Here is a 13,221-nt window from a genome sequence, read left to right as displayed (position 1 = left end):
CTGGCAAGCAAGAGGCTGGCACCCACCCACCATGCAGCTATTTGAATTGTCAGCCTGGCCTTGCACACACCAAGGTCTCCCCGTGCGTTGGAGATGGTGTAATGGTGTGGTGGCGCGAGGGGGAGGGGGTGTCGATCCAGCCGAATGACCAATGTGAGACAAAGCTGCTCCAGCCTATCTAGTGTACGCGTTACACACACTTTTGCTCCCAACTCAACTCATGGCCGCCACAGGTGTCAGGCGGTAGCTCCTGCAAGCTCTGTTCGCCAAGTGGCCTGCAAGAAAGACTGCGGAACCCCCCCCCCAGCAGCAGCAGTAAGGGTGAGAATATAGACATCTCAAGTCACACCACCGGCTTGGACCTTTTGGGAAGTCGTGCACTCGTCGTCAAGTTGCTTTAGGGGTCTAGAAGTCCTCACTCTGATAGAAGGGGAATGATGCCAATCGCTGCGTCAACTTGACGGCTTCGACGGTAATCGCTTGATCACTTCGTCGCCCACAGTCGGGATCGGAAATGGTTCAAATGAGGGGACAGACTGGTGTACCATTGTGAAGAAGCGCTTGGTGTCTGAAAGAAAGAAAGAAAGAAAGAAAAAAAGAAGAGAAGCGAACAACCTATGCCAAAATACTAGCAAAACCCCGACCAGGCGCTCCCCTCCAGGGTTCTGTGTTATGCATCTCATCAGTAAGGGATTCTTCCCAATGATCAGTGATTTAAAGAGAGACCCTGGAAGCGGCAGACATGTTGACATTACGCTGCGATGGCAGTGGGCCGCCCTCTAGTTGGCTGCCCCTAGGGGATAGTTTCCAGGACGGGCTCAGGCGCTTCACTTCATCGTGAGGATGGACAGGGGGCAAGTGTCACGGTTGGTATCTCAGAGGACGAGAATGGTGAAGACGTTGGGCAATGAAATGAGATTGCCGGTTCAGGTCCTTCTGGTGCAGTGGAGCCAAGAAGGCGGTTGGGCCTTGAGTTAAAGAAATTCCTAGGCGCAAATGGGGCTTAAGGGGCGAAAATGGGAGATGAACCCGACGGTACCGGCCGGCAGCGCCGGTGGTGAAAAGGGGCCCGAGGCGATGACGATGGTCGCCCGGTCCACTGGCCAAGCGTCTAGTCTCCAGAAGTCCAGCCCCCCAACATCTCTCTCTCCCCAGTGTCTAGTTCTTCGAGAAGGATGTAGAACAATGGCGGCAAGATAGGGCCAAGGTCGGGCATCCCAAGTTCGTGGTGCACAGCTGCGAGTTGCATCCCTATTGTTCAAGGCGCCCTTCGACTCGGATCACTTTTGTTTTGGGGTCGTGGAGACGGGGAATCGCGCGTCGAGAGAAAAGGCAGAAAGATGAGGGGACCGAACCTTGTCGAGAAATCCAATGTTCCCTGGCTCACTCAGGAGAATCATGAGTTAATCTGGGTATATACAGCATGTCGCGGCGAATGCTGATGTTGCTTCGACGTTAACTCAGTAGGCGTCGAAGGAGGGACGACCCCGAAGACAAAAACGGTTCTGACTGCACATCACCTCTTTTCAGGGCGGGTAGTCCCTGCGACATTCGGATGTTGTTGAGGCAGTGAGGGGGAGGATGAGAAACACGCTTTGTGAGTGCCAGACTCAGCTAGAGTTAGAGACGAGGAGCGAGAGGAGGAGAGCCCCGGAACCCGTACCTGTACTGATCGGTGGTGGGACAGACTGATTGTGCTACCATGGCACATCCATGTCTCATCCACTTCCAATATCCGGAACTCGTGGTTAGCATGTGCTCTTTTGGAGACAGTCAATCACTTGATTCGGCTCGTCATCCTGGTGTTGGGGTCCTTGACTTGGACCTGTACAGTAGCACTGAGGAGCGACGACATAGGTAGACAGGACCAAGTCGGGCGCCGTGCTCGCACGCGCAAAGGGGTACTGTAGGTATGTGTGAGCGCCGATAGCAATGCGGGTGTGGCTGGATGCTGCTCCGTCGGATCCAGTGGTTGATCACATTGGTGCACTTGAGATGAGGTGAAGTCCAAGACGACGGATGGCCAATCCTGTGTACTGTACTCTGTACGTATATTCTCCCCCCCTTCGCCCAACATTGTACAAAGCCGCTACCCGCCGGCAACGCCTCGGTGCCAAAACGGCAGCCACTCGATTGGCGCTTTCCCATGAATGCACAAAGCAACGGACACATGCACGACTCAGAAAGACACTTTAAATCAGCCGAACAGACGATGGACTACTGTGCGATGAGGTAAGAGGAGGCTGGGGATGTGCATTAGATAATCATCAAAGGTGCTTCTGTCTCACGTCTCCTTTGGTTCATCTGGACAGCCCAAACTTGAGAGGGAGAAGAAATGAAATAGGGGACGACACTGAGATGAATTCAAATTATATCATACTTGCACCCGGTCCTCTCACTTCGGCCCCCCCTTCGCCCCCCATCGTGGTGAATACATTCCTTCGTACTCGAAAAATATAGCGCTGAACAAACCGGTACCTGCTCTACTATCACTGTAGTAATGTAGAGATAGTCATTGCCTCTAGCGACGTACGTCGGCAGCCCATTCGCGCCAGCAACTGGCAGACTGGACACGTGACTGGACAGCGGCCGTTCGTGCCAGACTACTTTGACTGGCCGCTTGAGCCTTGAGAAGGAGCCCAGTTTGATTGGCGCTAATGCAGTCCGAGTGTCGTCCTTCTCTTTGGGGTACGAATGCCATTCGCTCGTTGGGGAGTATCCGGTACTTCCCCCCTCGCGCCTCCACTTAGTTGGCCCCAGCAGACCGCTCACTTCCGCCGGTTCACACGAGCTGTCATGGGGCGTCTCTGCAAATAGACGTGTACCCATCTACTTTGTCTCTCAAGTATCTGATCTCCGCGACGTGACCTCAACCATGGTGCGTAGCGCTTGTCCATCACTCCCTCTTCCACTCATTCGCCAGTTCACTCGCTCGCTCCCACGCACTCTCTACCGCACTCTCTGTGCGTAGTGCTGCTGCTGCTGCTGCTGCCGCTGCCGCTGCTACTGCTCGCGCCCTGTCTTCCGCTCTCCGACCTGCAGTAGGGGGTAAATGACCCTGACTGGCTACGTCTGTCTGCGAAGAAGACTTGCTGCATCTGTACCAACACCTGTGCCAGTGCACTGTCCGGGGGGAGGGGATCCCAACTCCAAAGTTCGGTTCCCAAGACAAGATCCGACAGTGAGCCGTTCATTGTGTGACACCATTGGCCTTACCGAGCGGTACATCTACCACGACTTCCACTATTACAACACCATCTCTTTCTACTAACCTACCTAACCACTACAACACCACAACATTGCAGAAGGGCCACCAACCGACTGCCCGCCTTTTGACGTGCCTAGTTCTGCCCCATTCTCGTCTGCCTGTTTCTTGCTCTCAACAGCATTTTCCGTCGCTTGCCTTTCTTCCCTCTCTTTTTTTTCCCGCAACGGTCGAATTCTCCAGTCTTTTCAACTCGGATCGCCCTACACCCTGGGTAATCTCTCACATGCGATCCTAAACATCGCGACCAACTCGAAAATCGATATCTGTATCCGTAGCCCGATTCGACTTGCTTTAACACTCGCTCCCGACATCTCCGCCATTTCCTCGCCGCGCCTATGCTACCCCCTACCCTCAACAGATGAGACCCTCGACGACACAATCTTTCCGAACGAATACTTGGCAGACAAGTGGTGCATCCAAGGGAAACTTCGGCTTTTTGGCCTCCCTGCGGGTCATTAACTTTCCTAGATGATGGTGTGTTCATTGTCCCCAACCTGCCACGTCGGCCAGACCTTCAACTACCCGTGCTCCCAAATGCCTCGCCCCGGCTTCTTGAACCGGCCTCAATCCCTTCTCTCGGTTTAGGCGGAGTCTCAGCTGCCAAATCTTGCGCTCGATTCCTCCTCCCATGGACTGCCTGCGTCTCTTGCTGACTCTCTTGCTATACGCAGACCTCATCTAGACCCCGCGCCGATATAGGCGGTAGCTTTGCGAGCCGACGCGGTCATGCGAGCCAGCTGTCAATTTCAGATCCCAGCCACCATGTGACGGAGACCATTGGGACCCTATACGGAGATGAGGAGGACTACTCAAATGATCAGCGGCCCTTGAGTTTCTTCGGGTCGTCTTACTCTGACCAATCCACCAAGCATGGCGAAGCAGACCCCTCCGCCGAAGACCCCCATAGACAAATGTTGCGTTCCGCCTTGGACAAGACGGGCCCAGGAGCAACACAGAACGGAACCCCCGCACTCAAGAAGCCCCAGGCGCTACCAGCGCGCTCTCCTAGTCAGCGAAGCAACTCGTACGAAAATGGGCCTAAGTCACCGCCCATCTCCTTGCGCGACGTCAAAAACGAGTCTTCCCAGTTTCCCCTCGGTAGCATCGAGAATCCGAACGATATTGCGCAGGAGCTCAGCAATTTGCAGGCTCTGAGACGCATGTCCATGGATGTTGGAAACAATGCTGACCCCGATATGCTGCCTTTCTCCGGTCTCTCTCTTGTCGCTATGCCTCCAATCGCGCCAACGGGAGATGATGACGAAAATGATCCTTCGAGGCTGCTTTGGGTGCCTGCAGCTGTTCATCCTGAGCTGGCGCCTACTGAGTTCAAAAACTTCCTGGAGGATAGGGTCAAGACCATCAGGAGACGATCAGGCGATTCTTCCGACGGCGGCATGGACCGAAGCGACTCTGGCGGAGGCTTACGACGAAAGAAGAGTATGCTCTCACGGCAGATTGATAATTCAGGAGGAAGAGGAGCTGTTGGCTACGTGGACGGTGCCGAGAGGCTCGGACGGAAGAGCTCCCTAAGGGAATATTCGACACCGGAGCTCAATTTGAACGAATTGGTCAAGGATCCTACAAAGGTGGTGCGTGAGCTTTCCCAGGAGAGTCAAGCTGAGGGGGGTGTGGAAGACATGCCAATTCTGCCAGTTGCCCCCGGCATGGGACTCCGTCGTTCGACCCGGACCACATATCGGAAGAATGGCAGTGTACGCTCGGGAGACCGGCTGCCCTTCTCAAAACGAGTCGCGAGTCGACATGGCCACACAGACTCCTCCGACTCGGCCGATACGGTCCCTCCTCTGCCGTCCGACGTGCCTGAAGTGCCCCCTTTGCCCAGCCACCAACGAGTTCAGTCAGAGCCGGTCGCAGAGAACTTCTCGCGCCCTAACCGATCAGTACGCCGACAGCATAAGTTCTCTCAGGATTTGGACACAACATCCGATGGTGCATCATCAGAGGTCGAGGAACCTGTCTCTCCTCTCAGCACTCGCCCCGAACAGCAGCATCCCGCGCGGACATCCTCGGTTGCTGTCGACGCGAAACAGTCCGTTCCATCCATTGTTGAGTCGCCGACAACTGAGGACAACGGACAAAGGCAGCAGTTTCCGCAGCGATCCTCTTCACAACACGCAACCCAACCGATTCCTCCGCAGTCCCCAGTGGAGGAGCTTCCTGCTCGTTCGAGCAAGCGTCCTGGGGCAGGCAGCTCCGCACCAAGCCCGACGACTCCTGCGGCACTCCAACAGCCACAGGTGCAGCAGGCCAAGCAGCAGACCAATCCTCCCAACCAGCCGTCGAATGATATGGCTTCCCACCCTTCAACCCTGCCCAGCAGTGGTGCTTCCCGAACCGATACCCTTACTTTCATTCCCACTTTGCCAGCAGAGGAAAAGAAGACGGAGGAGAAGAGAGTGGGAGGCAAGCTGAGGAAAGAAAGAGATGACGACGCGTCCAGCATCTCTTCGACCAAGTCTTCTGGCGGCTGGTCAAAGTGGCTCAAAGGCGGCAGTGACGACAAGGATAAGAAAAAGAAGGAAGAGGAGAAGAAAAAGAAGCATGGTGCGGAAAAGGCGCAGGACAACGCCCGATTGGACGTTCTCCAGAATTCGATTGAGGGGGTTTCGTCCAAGGGAAGAGAGAGCATCATTGTGGACCGCGACAACGTCGACAATAAACTCACGGAAGAGCGGAAGAAAGAGACTAAGAAGACGGATTCCAAGAAGGAGAAGGAGGGTGGTCTGTTCTCGGGCCTCTTTGGCGGCGGGAAAAAGAAGAGCGAGAAGGAGAGCAGCAGCAAGAAGAACCAGCATCTGCGCGTGTCGGAAGAAGTGCCGTATCGGCCTCTTAAACCCGATGTTGACTACCACTGGACCAGATTCCCACTCCTCGAAGAACGAGCGATCTATCGGATGGCTCACATCAAGCTCGCTAACCCGCGTCGGTCGCTGCTGAGTCAGGTTCTGCTCAGTAACTTCATGTACAACTACCTCGCCATCGTTCAAGCTATGCATCCCCAGATGCAGGTTCCGCAGTCACCGCAGCAAAGACGGTTGGAAGAGGAGCGCCGTCGCAAGGAACAGGAAGAACAGTACCTGGCTCAGCAGCAGCAACAACAGCAACAGCAACAGCAGCAAGAGGCGACAGACCAGGATTCCACGGGCCAGTACAACTTTGAGTATCATCGGGTAGGTTGAAGCCACCCCTGTCACGTGTTGGACCTCAGGGCTAATGTAGTTCGCAGGGCGAAAACCAGTACGGAGACCATCCTCATGATGAGGTGGACTATGTGGACGATGCCCAGATCTACGAGTATGACCATGGCGGCGACATTGACAATGGACGCAGCAATGGCTACAGTGGCCCTGACAGCTACGATGCTCAGCCTGGCAAGCAGTATTACCATGACCAGTACGGACGCGATGGCGGCGACAATGCGAGGCGTAGGGACGATCGAGAGGACATGTGGTGATCCTCGAAGCGGAGAACGAGAAGCAAAGACGGCGGCAACGACAAGCTGAGAAGGCTCCAGCAAGCAGACAGGCCCCTGGTTTGGGTTCGGACCGCAGGTGAACCCGTTGGACGGCGCTGTATAATCATTCAAACACATGTGCATAAGGCGGAGTTCAAGGATTGCGAGTTCGACATACATTCGGAAGGGGACCCAATTTCTTTACAATTTTTTTCGCTGACGGCTTGACGGAACCCTGGGTGGTCATCTTTTCCTTCTTTTCCAGCATTGTTTACCTCATCCTCGTCACTACCTATCTTCCAGGGGTGTGTTGTAGTGGCAGAGGTATTTGGGTGAGGCACATGTAAATAGACAACATAGCGATCGGGAAGATATGGACGCTACTTAGGTTCGACTGCAAATGCGGGGAAAGAAAATAAAGCACATGGCGAGTACAGTTAACCATAGCATATGATGGATCTATGAATATCTAGGTCACCGACTGCGGGATGTCGTTGATTCAGCGTCGTACTGTCCCGCACAATTTCCAGTATCAGACCCTCACGTGCCAACGTTATTTAGCCTCCAGGAGCAGCAGCGGACACGGATAAACTCTGCGAAGATAATACCACGAGACTTGCGGGAGATGGAGCCGTCTGGAAGTCTCAAGTTGTTGGAAAGTGAGCTTGGGGGGGGGGGGGGGGGGGGGGGTGCTGGTACCTAAGCCGACGCCGTTTGGGTATCCGTCGGTAAGGTAGGTTGAATGAGATGAGGTGTCGTGTCTATCCCTGACAGGTCCAGCTTGGGGCATCTCACTCAGCAGTGGAACACGGCCTATGGATGACGGGCGATGGAAGCGTGGAAGTGAGGAGCTGTGTCTGCCTGCCTGGTAGCGCAAGGCAGCTGTCCGAGCCCCGCTGCGGTGCCTTGAGACGGTGTTCAGCAGGCTTTCACCCATTGAGCTTCCCGCCCTGTCTTTCTTGATGCCGCCGCCTGGGATGCTTCATTAGTGGACTGCGGAAGACAAGGTGCTCGTGGGAAAGAGCACGTTGGCCCCTGCCAGCTGTAGGAATATGCGCTAAACCGTTTTGGGGATACAGCAGCCTCTTCTGGCAGTGCGCCAATTCGTCTGTTCGTTGCTTCCACCTACACCTTGCACTTTTCCTTAACCTCCAGAAAAATATCACCAGCCTTGTAAGGGGAGCTTATTCCTCGTCACGTCGCAAACATCACCAGCTACTTCTTCCAACCTCTTTTCCATCTCCGTTGATACCCAAACCCTCCCCTCTTCGACCTCTCCGGACCGAGCGACCGGTCAACTACCCCGACGACAACATCGAATCCGATCGTCCCCTGTGACCTAGGTTCATCGCCCCAATCGATTTCTCGCGATTACCTCGACGACAACATAGCATGGCTGCCGTGAGTACCTCCTCTTTTCGTCCTTTTAAGCCCCACTGGAAATGGAACCTCTTTCCCGGCGGTAATCATGCCGTTGCGCTCCCTCTCCTCTCTCACGTTCTCTCTCGTTGTCGCGATACTTCTTCGTCGGCCCCCCTGCTGGGCCCTGAGCTCCTACCTGTCCCGCTTCCTGGCCCCAGTACTGACATGTCATCGATATTGATAGCCGCGTCCATACAACAACAGCAACAACCCAGGCTACATGCCTAATGGAGCTTCCTCGATCCCTCCCGGAGCCGCACCGCTCCTCCCCAACCAGGGACGTGTTATCCAGACTGGCCCCATCCGAGTTCTGTGCATAGCTGATGTTCGAGGTGCGTTGCGTCGTTATTCCATCAAGTCCCGTCCGGCGGTCAGCCGTGAGACCTCAAGCTGACATGGTTGTAATAGGAAATCTCACATCCTTGAACGATCTGGCGAGACAAGCACGAGCCGACCACATCATCCACACTGGCGACTTTGGCTTCTACGACGACACCTCCCTGGAGCGAATCGCAGAAAAGTAAGGAACCCTCCACGATCCTACACACAACCGTTGTCATTCTGACATTGGTGCCAAGGACCCTCAAGCATGTTGCCCAGTACTCTCCCCTGATCTCCGAGCCCGTCAAGAAGGCGATCCAGCAGGGCGGCCCCGGACCAGTCAAGAGCCGATTCCCCGCAAACGAGCTCCCCCTTTCCGAACTTCCTCTACTCCTGAGCGGCGAGATCAAGCTTGATGTTCCCGTATACACTGTCTGGGGTGCTTGCGAAGATGTCCGCGTTCTCGAGAAGTTCCGATCCGGAGAGTATAAAGTACAGAACCTGCATATTATCGACGAGGCCCGCTCGATGCTCCTCGAGCTCGGTGGAGTGAAGCTGCGCCTCTTGGGTCTCGGCGGCGCCGTTGTCATGCACAAGCTCTTTGACAATGGCGAGGGTAGAACCACAATTGCCGGAGGCCAGGGAACTATGTGGACCACCCTCCTGCAGATGGGCGAACTCGTCGACACTGCCCACCGAGTCTACGATCCTACCGAAACTCGCGTCTTCGTCACCCACGCTTCTCCCGCGCGCGAGGGTATCCTGAACCAGCTCTCCGTCACCCTCAAGGCCGACTTCTCCATTTCTGCAGGACTTCACTTCCGCTACGGCAGCTCCTACAACGAGTTCAGCGTAAACCCCACTCTCGATCACTACCGCGGTAAGCTCGCCGCCTCCAAGGCGTCTTTCAACGACGTCTGGGAGACTGTCAAGAACGAGGTTGAGCCTGCAATCTCCCAAAACGAGGCGCAACAGAACCTGCTCAAGAACGCTCTCCAGATCGTCGAGAAGATGCCTACCACTGCCGCCGGCGGTAACCCCTTCGGCGGTCCTGTTGCCGGCCAGGCGCAGCTCGGCCAGGTTGACGAGAGTGCATTCAAGAACATGTGGAACTTCAATTTGGCAGATGCCGCATTTGGCTGGTTGGTGCTCGAGATCCAGGACGGTCGCATTGGAACCGAGATGCGCGCTCAGGGCTTCAACTTCTCACACAGAGGCGCCAAGGCTGCCGCGCCTGTTCCCTCGGGACCCTCTGGCGCTGGCAACTTGCCCGCCCCGGCACCGCCCTCGACGCAGACCACGGCTCCCCCGCCTACCAGTAGACAGCCCTCATCGCAAGCACCCCCCAAGCCTGCTGTTGCAACACCTCTGCCGCCTACTAAGCCTGCGACGCCTCAGCCTGCTGCCACTCCTGCGCCGCCCGCCGTGCCCGCCAAGGACGAGCGTCCTGCTCCCGCTAACGGTTCGGCCCATGGTCCAGACCCTGTCTCCTCACCTGCCCCCAAGACGCCTGCTCAAGATATAATTGGTCTGTTCATTATGAATGTCAGTTCCGACGAGCAGACGCGCGAGCTTTTTGACGGCGAGCACAGAAACAACATCCTGAAAATCGAGAAGTGGGGTAACTCGAACAAGGTTGTCCAGTTCAAGACCGTCGAGGACCGCGACGCTGCTCTCAACAGCCTGCCCGAGGACCTCAAGACCCGTGCGCAAGAGGACCGGTCCCGCCCCCTAGTTAAGGTCTTCCAGCACCGTGAGAGCAAATTCCAGCCCCGCGGTGGTGCTGGCAACTGGGGAAGCAGCAGAGGTGGAGGCAACTCAGCAAACACGGGCAGCGGCTACCGTAGCGCAGGTGGCGCCAGTGACTCTGAGAGCACCCGCCGTGGTGGTCGTGGTGGTGGCCGCGGCGGTCGCGGAGGTGAGCGGGGACGTGGCCGTGGCCGAGGCGGACTCAAGGGCGAAGGTGGTGCCTCGCCTGCTCCTGGCCCCGCCACTCCAGCGGAGTAGGACTCTTCGCTCAACCCCTTTGATGATCTATGGAAGATGGCGCAGGCATCGGAATTGAAGCGATGTCGTCCATCGAATGAAGTCTTTGGAGCCATAATGGCCAAGTTTGGCCCCTCGATATGAAGGGCAAAAATCAACATTTTTTGCCGGTTACGACAGGAGAAAAGGGAGGGGCCAAAGAAGAAAAAAACAAGTGCTACCAATTCTTGTACGCGTACCTTAATGAGACAGCTCGAGTGGGAGATGGAAATCTACTTCTCGAGTTGGACGGGAGTCTGTCCGGGAATCTTTTCTAAAAGAAACCTTTTTTTCTTCAGTGTCCCCCGTTCATCCGTGTTGGAGTTCTTTGAATCAATGAGAAATAAAACAGGGGTGTTTGCAGCTTCGACGGGGAGTTGGAGAGAGTCGGGACGACAGGCGGACTTGAGGGATGATGTTTCATTCTATTTAGCTCGTCGCTCTCGAGGTAGAATATGGGCGGATGGTGGTATCGAACGGATAGATTCCAATTCAATGTCTACCAAACACGCATTTCTCTGTGGCATCCATGAACAGAGGCTAAAGATCAAAGCGATGCCTCAATGTTGATGTTCCACGATCACCACAACCCCCTTAATTCAAGGGAAGATTAGATTCCCCTTCCCCTGACTGATGAGCAGTGATGCCTGGCTCACATTGTATCCCAATAGCTGATCTCGCCCTCGGCAGGCCATCCAGCCCCATGGGCTGGGCGTGAAACCCAGACAGATGCTCCCTTCGCCGACTCTTGCGTGGGCAATATTCGGCAGCAACGGCCCCCACTACATCATTGGTTTCAAAAGCCAGCTGAACGCAGTCTGTGGATGGGTTGAAATGGCATTCCAGCCCAGACGCCGGTGCGTTCTCTCATACGTTTGAGACGTCTCGGAGTTCCAATGGAGGCGATCACATCACTCCCATCACGCGTCATCTCTCCAACCATCCGCCAGGAGTGCGCAGCAAAAGGTGCTATGTGACGCACTTCCAAGACTCTGAAGGAAAGGGGCTGTTGTACAGGGCCAGCGGCCATCTTAATACACATTTTTCTTTTGTAGAGACCATCTGGCTGCCAGTCGTCTATGCAGCCATTTCCAGCTTTCCATATTAGTACACAGATACAAAGATTGTACACGAGCCTTGTGACCTTGACTTGCTCTTTCGTTGGGTCCTCCTCGCATCATAAGCCTCTACCCCCGAATTACTTATGCAACAGGCTTCATACCCTTGTGGATGGCCGCAACGCCACCAGTGAGGTTCTCATAACCGTCGCCGGAAACCACAAAGCCGGCGTCCTTGATCATGTCCCTGAACTCTTCCTGGCTAGGGAAGCGCTCGATACTCTCGACGAGGTACTGATAGCTGTCCCTGTCACCAGCGACAAGTTGACCGATCAAGGGGATAGCGCTGAAAGACCAGCGCTTGTAGACGGCGTTGAATAGCGGGTAGTTGTCCGCTTTGCTGAACTCGAGACAGGCAAAGACACCGCCGGGCTTGAGCACGCGGTAGGCTTCACGCAGGGCGGCGGGGATGTTGGTGAAGTTGCGGATGCCAAAAGAGACAGTGTACAGGTCGATCGAGTTATCCTTGATGGCGCCCTCTGGGAGTTTCTCAGCGTTCGCCTCGAGCCAAGAAATGGCGGCTTGCTGAGAGGCGGGCAGGGCCTTTGAGCGGTCGCGGCCGACGGCCAACATAGAGGGGTTGATATCGGAAATGGTGACGCGCACATCGGGGTTGTTGTTCAGGTTATGCGCCGTATGAAGCATGCGGAAGGCGATGTCGCCAGTTCCACCGGCAATATCGAGGATGTGTTGAGGCGTCGGGGGGTTGGAGGCTGACAGGCCTGGCTGGAGGCCAGAGACGAAATGGTCCCTGAGATTTAGGTGTTAGTGGTGGGTGGCACTCTGATGGGCCGGGAGATGGAGGGGACGTACTTCCATACTCTGTGCCAGCCAAAAGACATGAGGTCGTTCATGCGATCATATGAGTCGGCAACATTGTGGAAGACGCCGGCAACGCGATCGGCCTTCTCGGATTCGGGGACAGTCTTGAAGCCAAAATGTGTCGTCTTGCTGTCGGCGGAGGAGTCGGACGAGGTGTTGATGGATCGGGAGGCGATCGCAAAGGGGCGAGAGACGGAAGAGTGTGGTGTGTTGATCTGGTTCGAGAGGGATCGCACGCTCCATGAGAAGCGGAGGGCGCGTCGTGTCGCCATTGCTTGGGAATGACTTGGGGAAGTGGTAGGGGAGGTCCTGGGGGCGCAATGAAGTCAGTCGATCGGTGCTTGGGAGACTTCCGCTACGGAGTTTTTGGTGGAGATGGGAGATCGGATTTTTGTGGCTGTGCACGCTACGTTGGTGACATTAGTGACAAGCCACACCTTGAATATGACCGGACAGGAGCGGTTACAACGAAAAGCGTGAGAGGTGTGCGGAGAAGATATGTTTGTGGAAATGGATTGAGACTGTGTCCTACCTAGACAGTGGTTTCGGTGGAAACGTTGGTAGTTGTTTCCTCTTCCTTGCGTGCCGCTCGGTGATGGGTGAGGACCTTGGCGAAGGTGTGTATCTCTTGGCGGGCGAAATAGGCGATAACGCACAGTAGCAGGGTGAGCATCAGGACCAGAACGGCGATCTTGGCGGCAGGACTCATATTTTTGCGTGTGGTTTCTGAGCTGCAATATCGCCGGGAATGATTTTTTTTATTTTTT

General features: G+C 55.4%; 4 protein-coding genes across 4 annotated transcripts; 2 read left to right on the top strand and 2 right to left on the bottom strand.

Moving 5' to 3' along the window:
- The first annotated feature begins 3,254 nt into the window (after positions 1-3,254).
- On the top strand, positions 3,255-7,198 carry CDEST_08808 (Putative protein Zds1). The gene is made up of 3 exons (XM_062924967.1): positions 3,255-3,742; positions 3,940-6,462; positions 6,519-7,198. The coding sequence occupies exons 1-3, from the start codon at positions 3,737-3,739 to the stop codon at positions 6,744-6,746; spliced, it is 2,757 nt and encodes a 918-aa protein (XP_062781018.1). The 5' UTR covers positions 3,255-3,736; the 3' UTR covers positions 6,747-7,198.
- Positions 7,199-7,877: 679 nt separating this feature from the next.
- Positions 7,878-11,461, top strand: CDEST_08807 (Putative metallo-dependent phosphatase). Its single transcript, XM_062924966.1, has 4 exons — positions 7,878-8,147; positions 8,353-8,500; positions 8,577-8,688; positions 8,747-11,461. The coding sequence occupies exons 1-4, from the start codon at positions 8,139-8,141 to the stop codon at positions 10,494-10,496; spliced, it is 2,019 nt and encodes a 672-aa protein (XP_062781017.1). The 5' UTR covers positions 7,878-8,138; the 3' UTR covers positions 10,497-11,461.
- A 1-nt stretch (position 11,462) lies between these two features.
- On the bottom strand, positions 11,463-12,794 carry CDEST_08806 (Putative ubiE/COQ5 methyltransferase). Its single transcript, XM_062924965.1, has 2 exons — positions 12,446-12,794; positions 11,463-12,383 (listed from the first exon to the last, which is right to left on the bottom strand). The coding sequence occupies exons 1-2, from the start codon at positions 12,724-12,726 to the stop codon at positions 11,717-11,719; spliced, it is 948 nt and encodes a 315-aa protein (XP_062781016.1). The 5' UTR covers positions 12,727-12,794; the 3' UTR covers positions 11,463-11,716.
- Positions 12,795-12,986: 192 nt separating this feature from the next.
- On the bottom strand, positions 12,987-13,163 carry CDEST_08805 (uncharacterized protein; the record flags this gene model as incomplete). The annotated part of the gene is made up of 1 exon (XM_062924964.1): positions 12,987-13,163. One exon carries the CDS (start codon positions 13,161-13,163, stop codon positions 12,987-12,989), a length of 177 nt encoding a protein of 58 aa, XP_062781015.1.
- Between the last annotated feature and the right edge of the window lie 58 nt (positions 13,164-13,221).

Source organism: Colletotrichum destructivum, chromosome 5 (genome assembly GCF_034447905.1).
Source record: "Colletotrichum destructivum chromosome 5, complete sequence".
NCBI lineage: Eukaryota > Fungi > Ascomycota > Sordariomycetes > Glomerellales > Glomerellaceae > Colletotrichum > Colletotrichum destructivum.
This window is presented reverse-complemented; position numbering and strand designations above follow the sequence as displayed.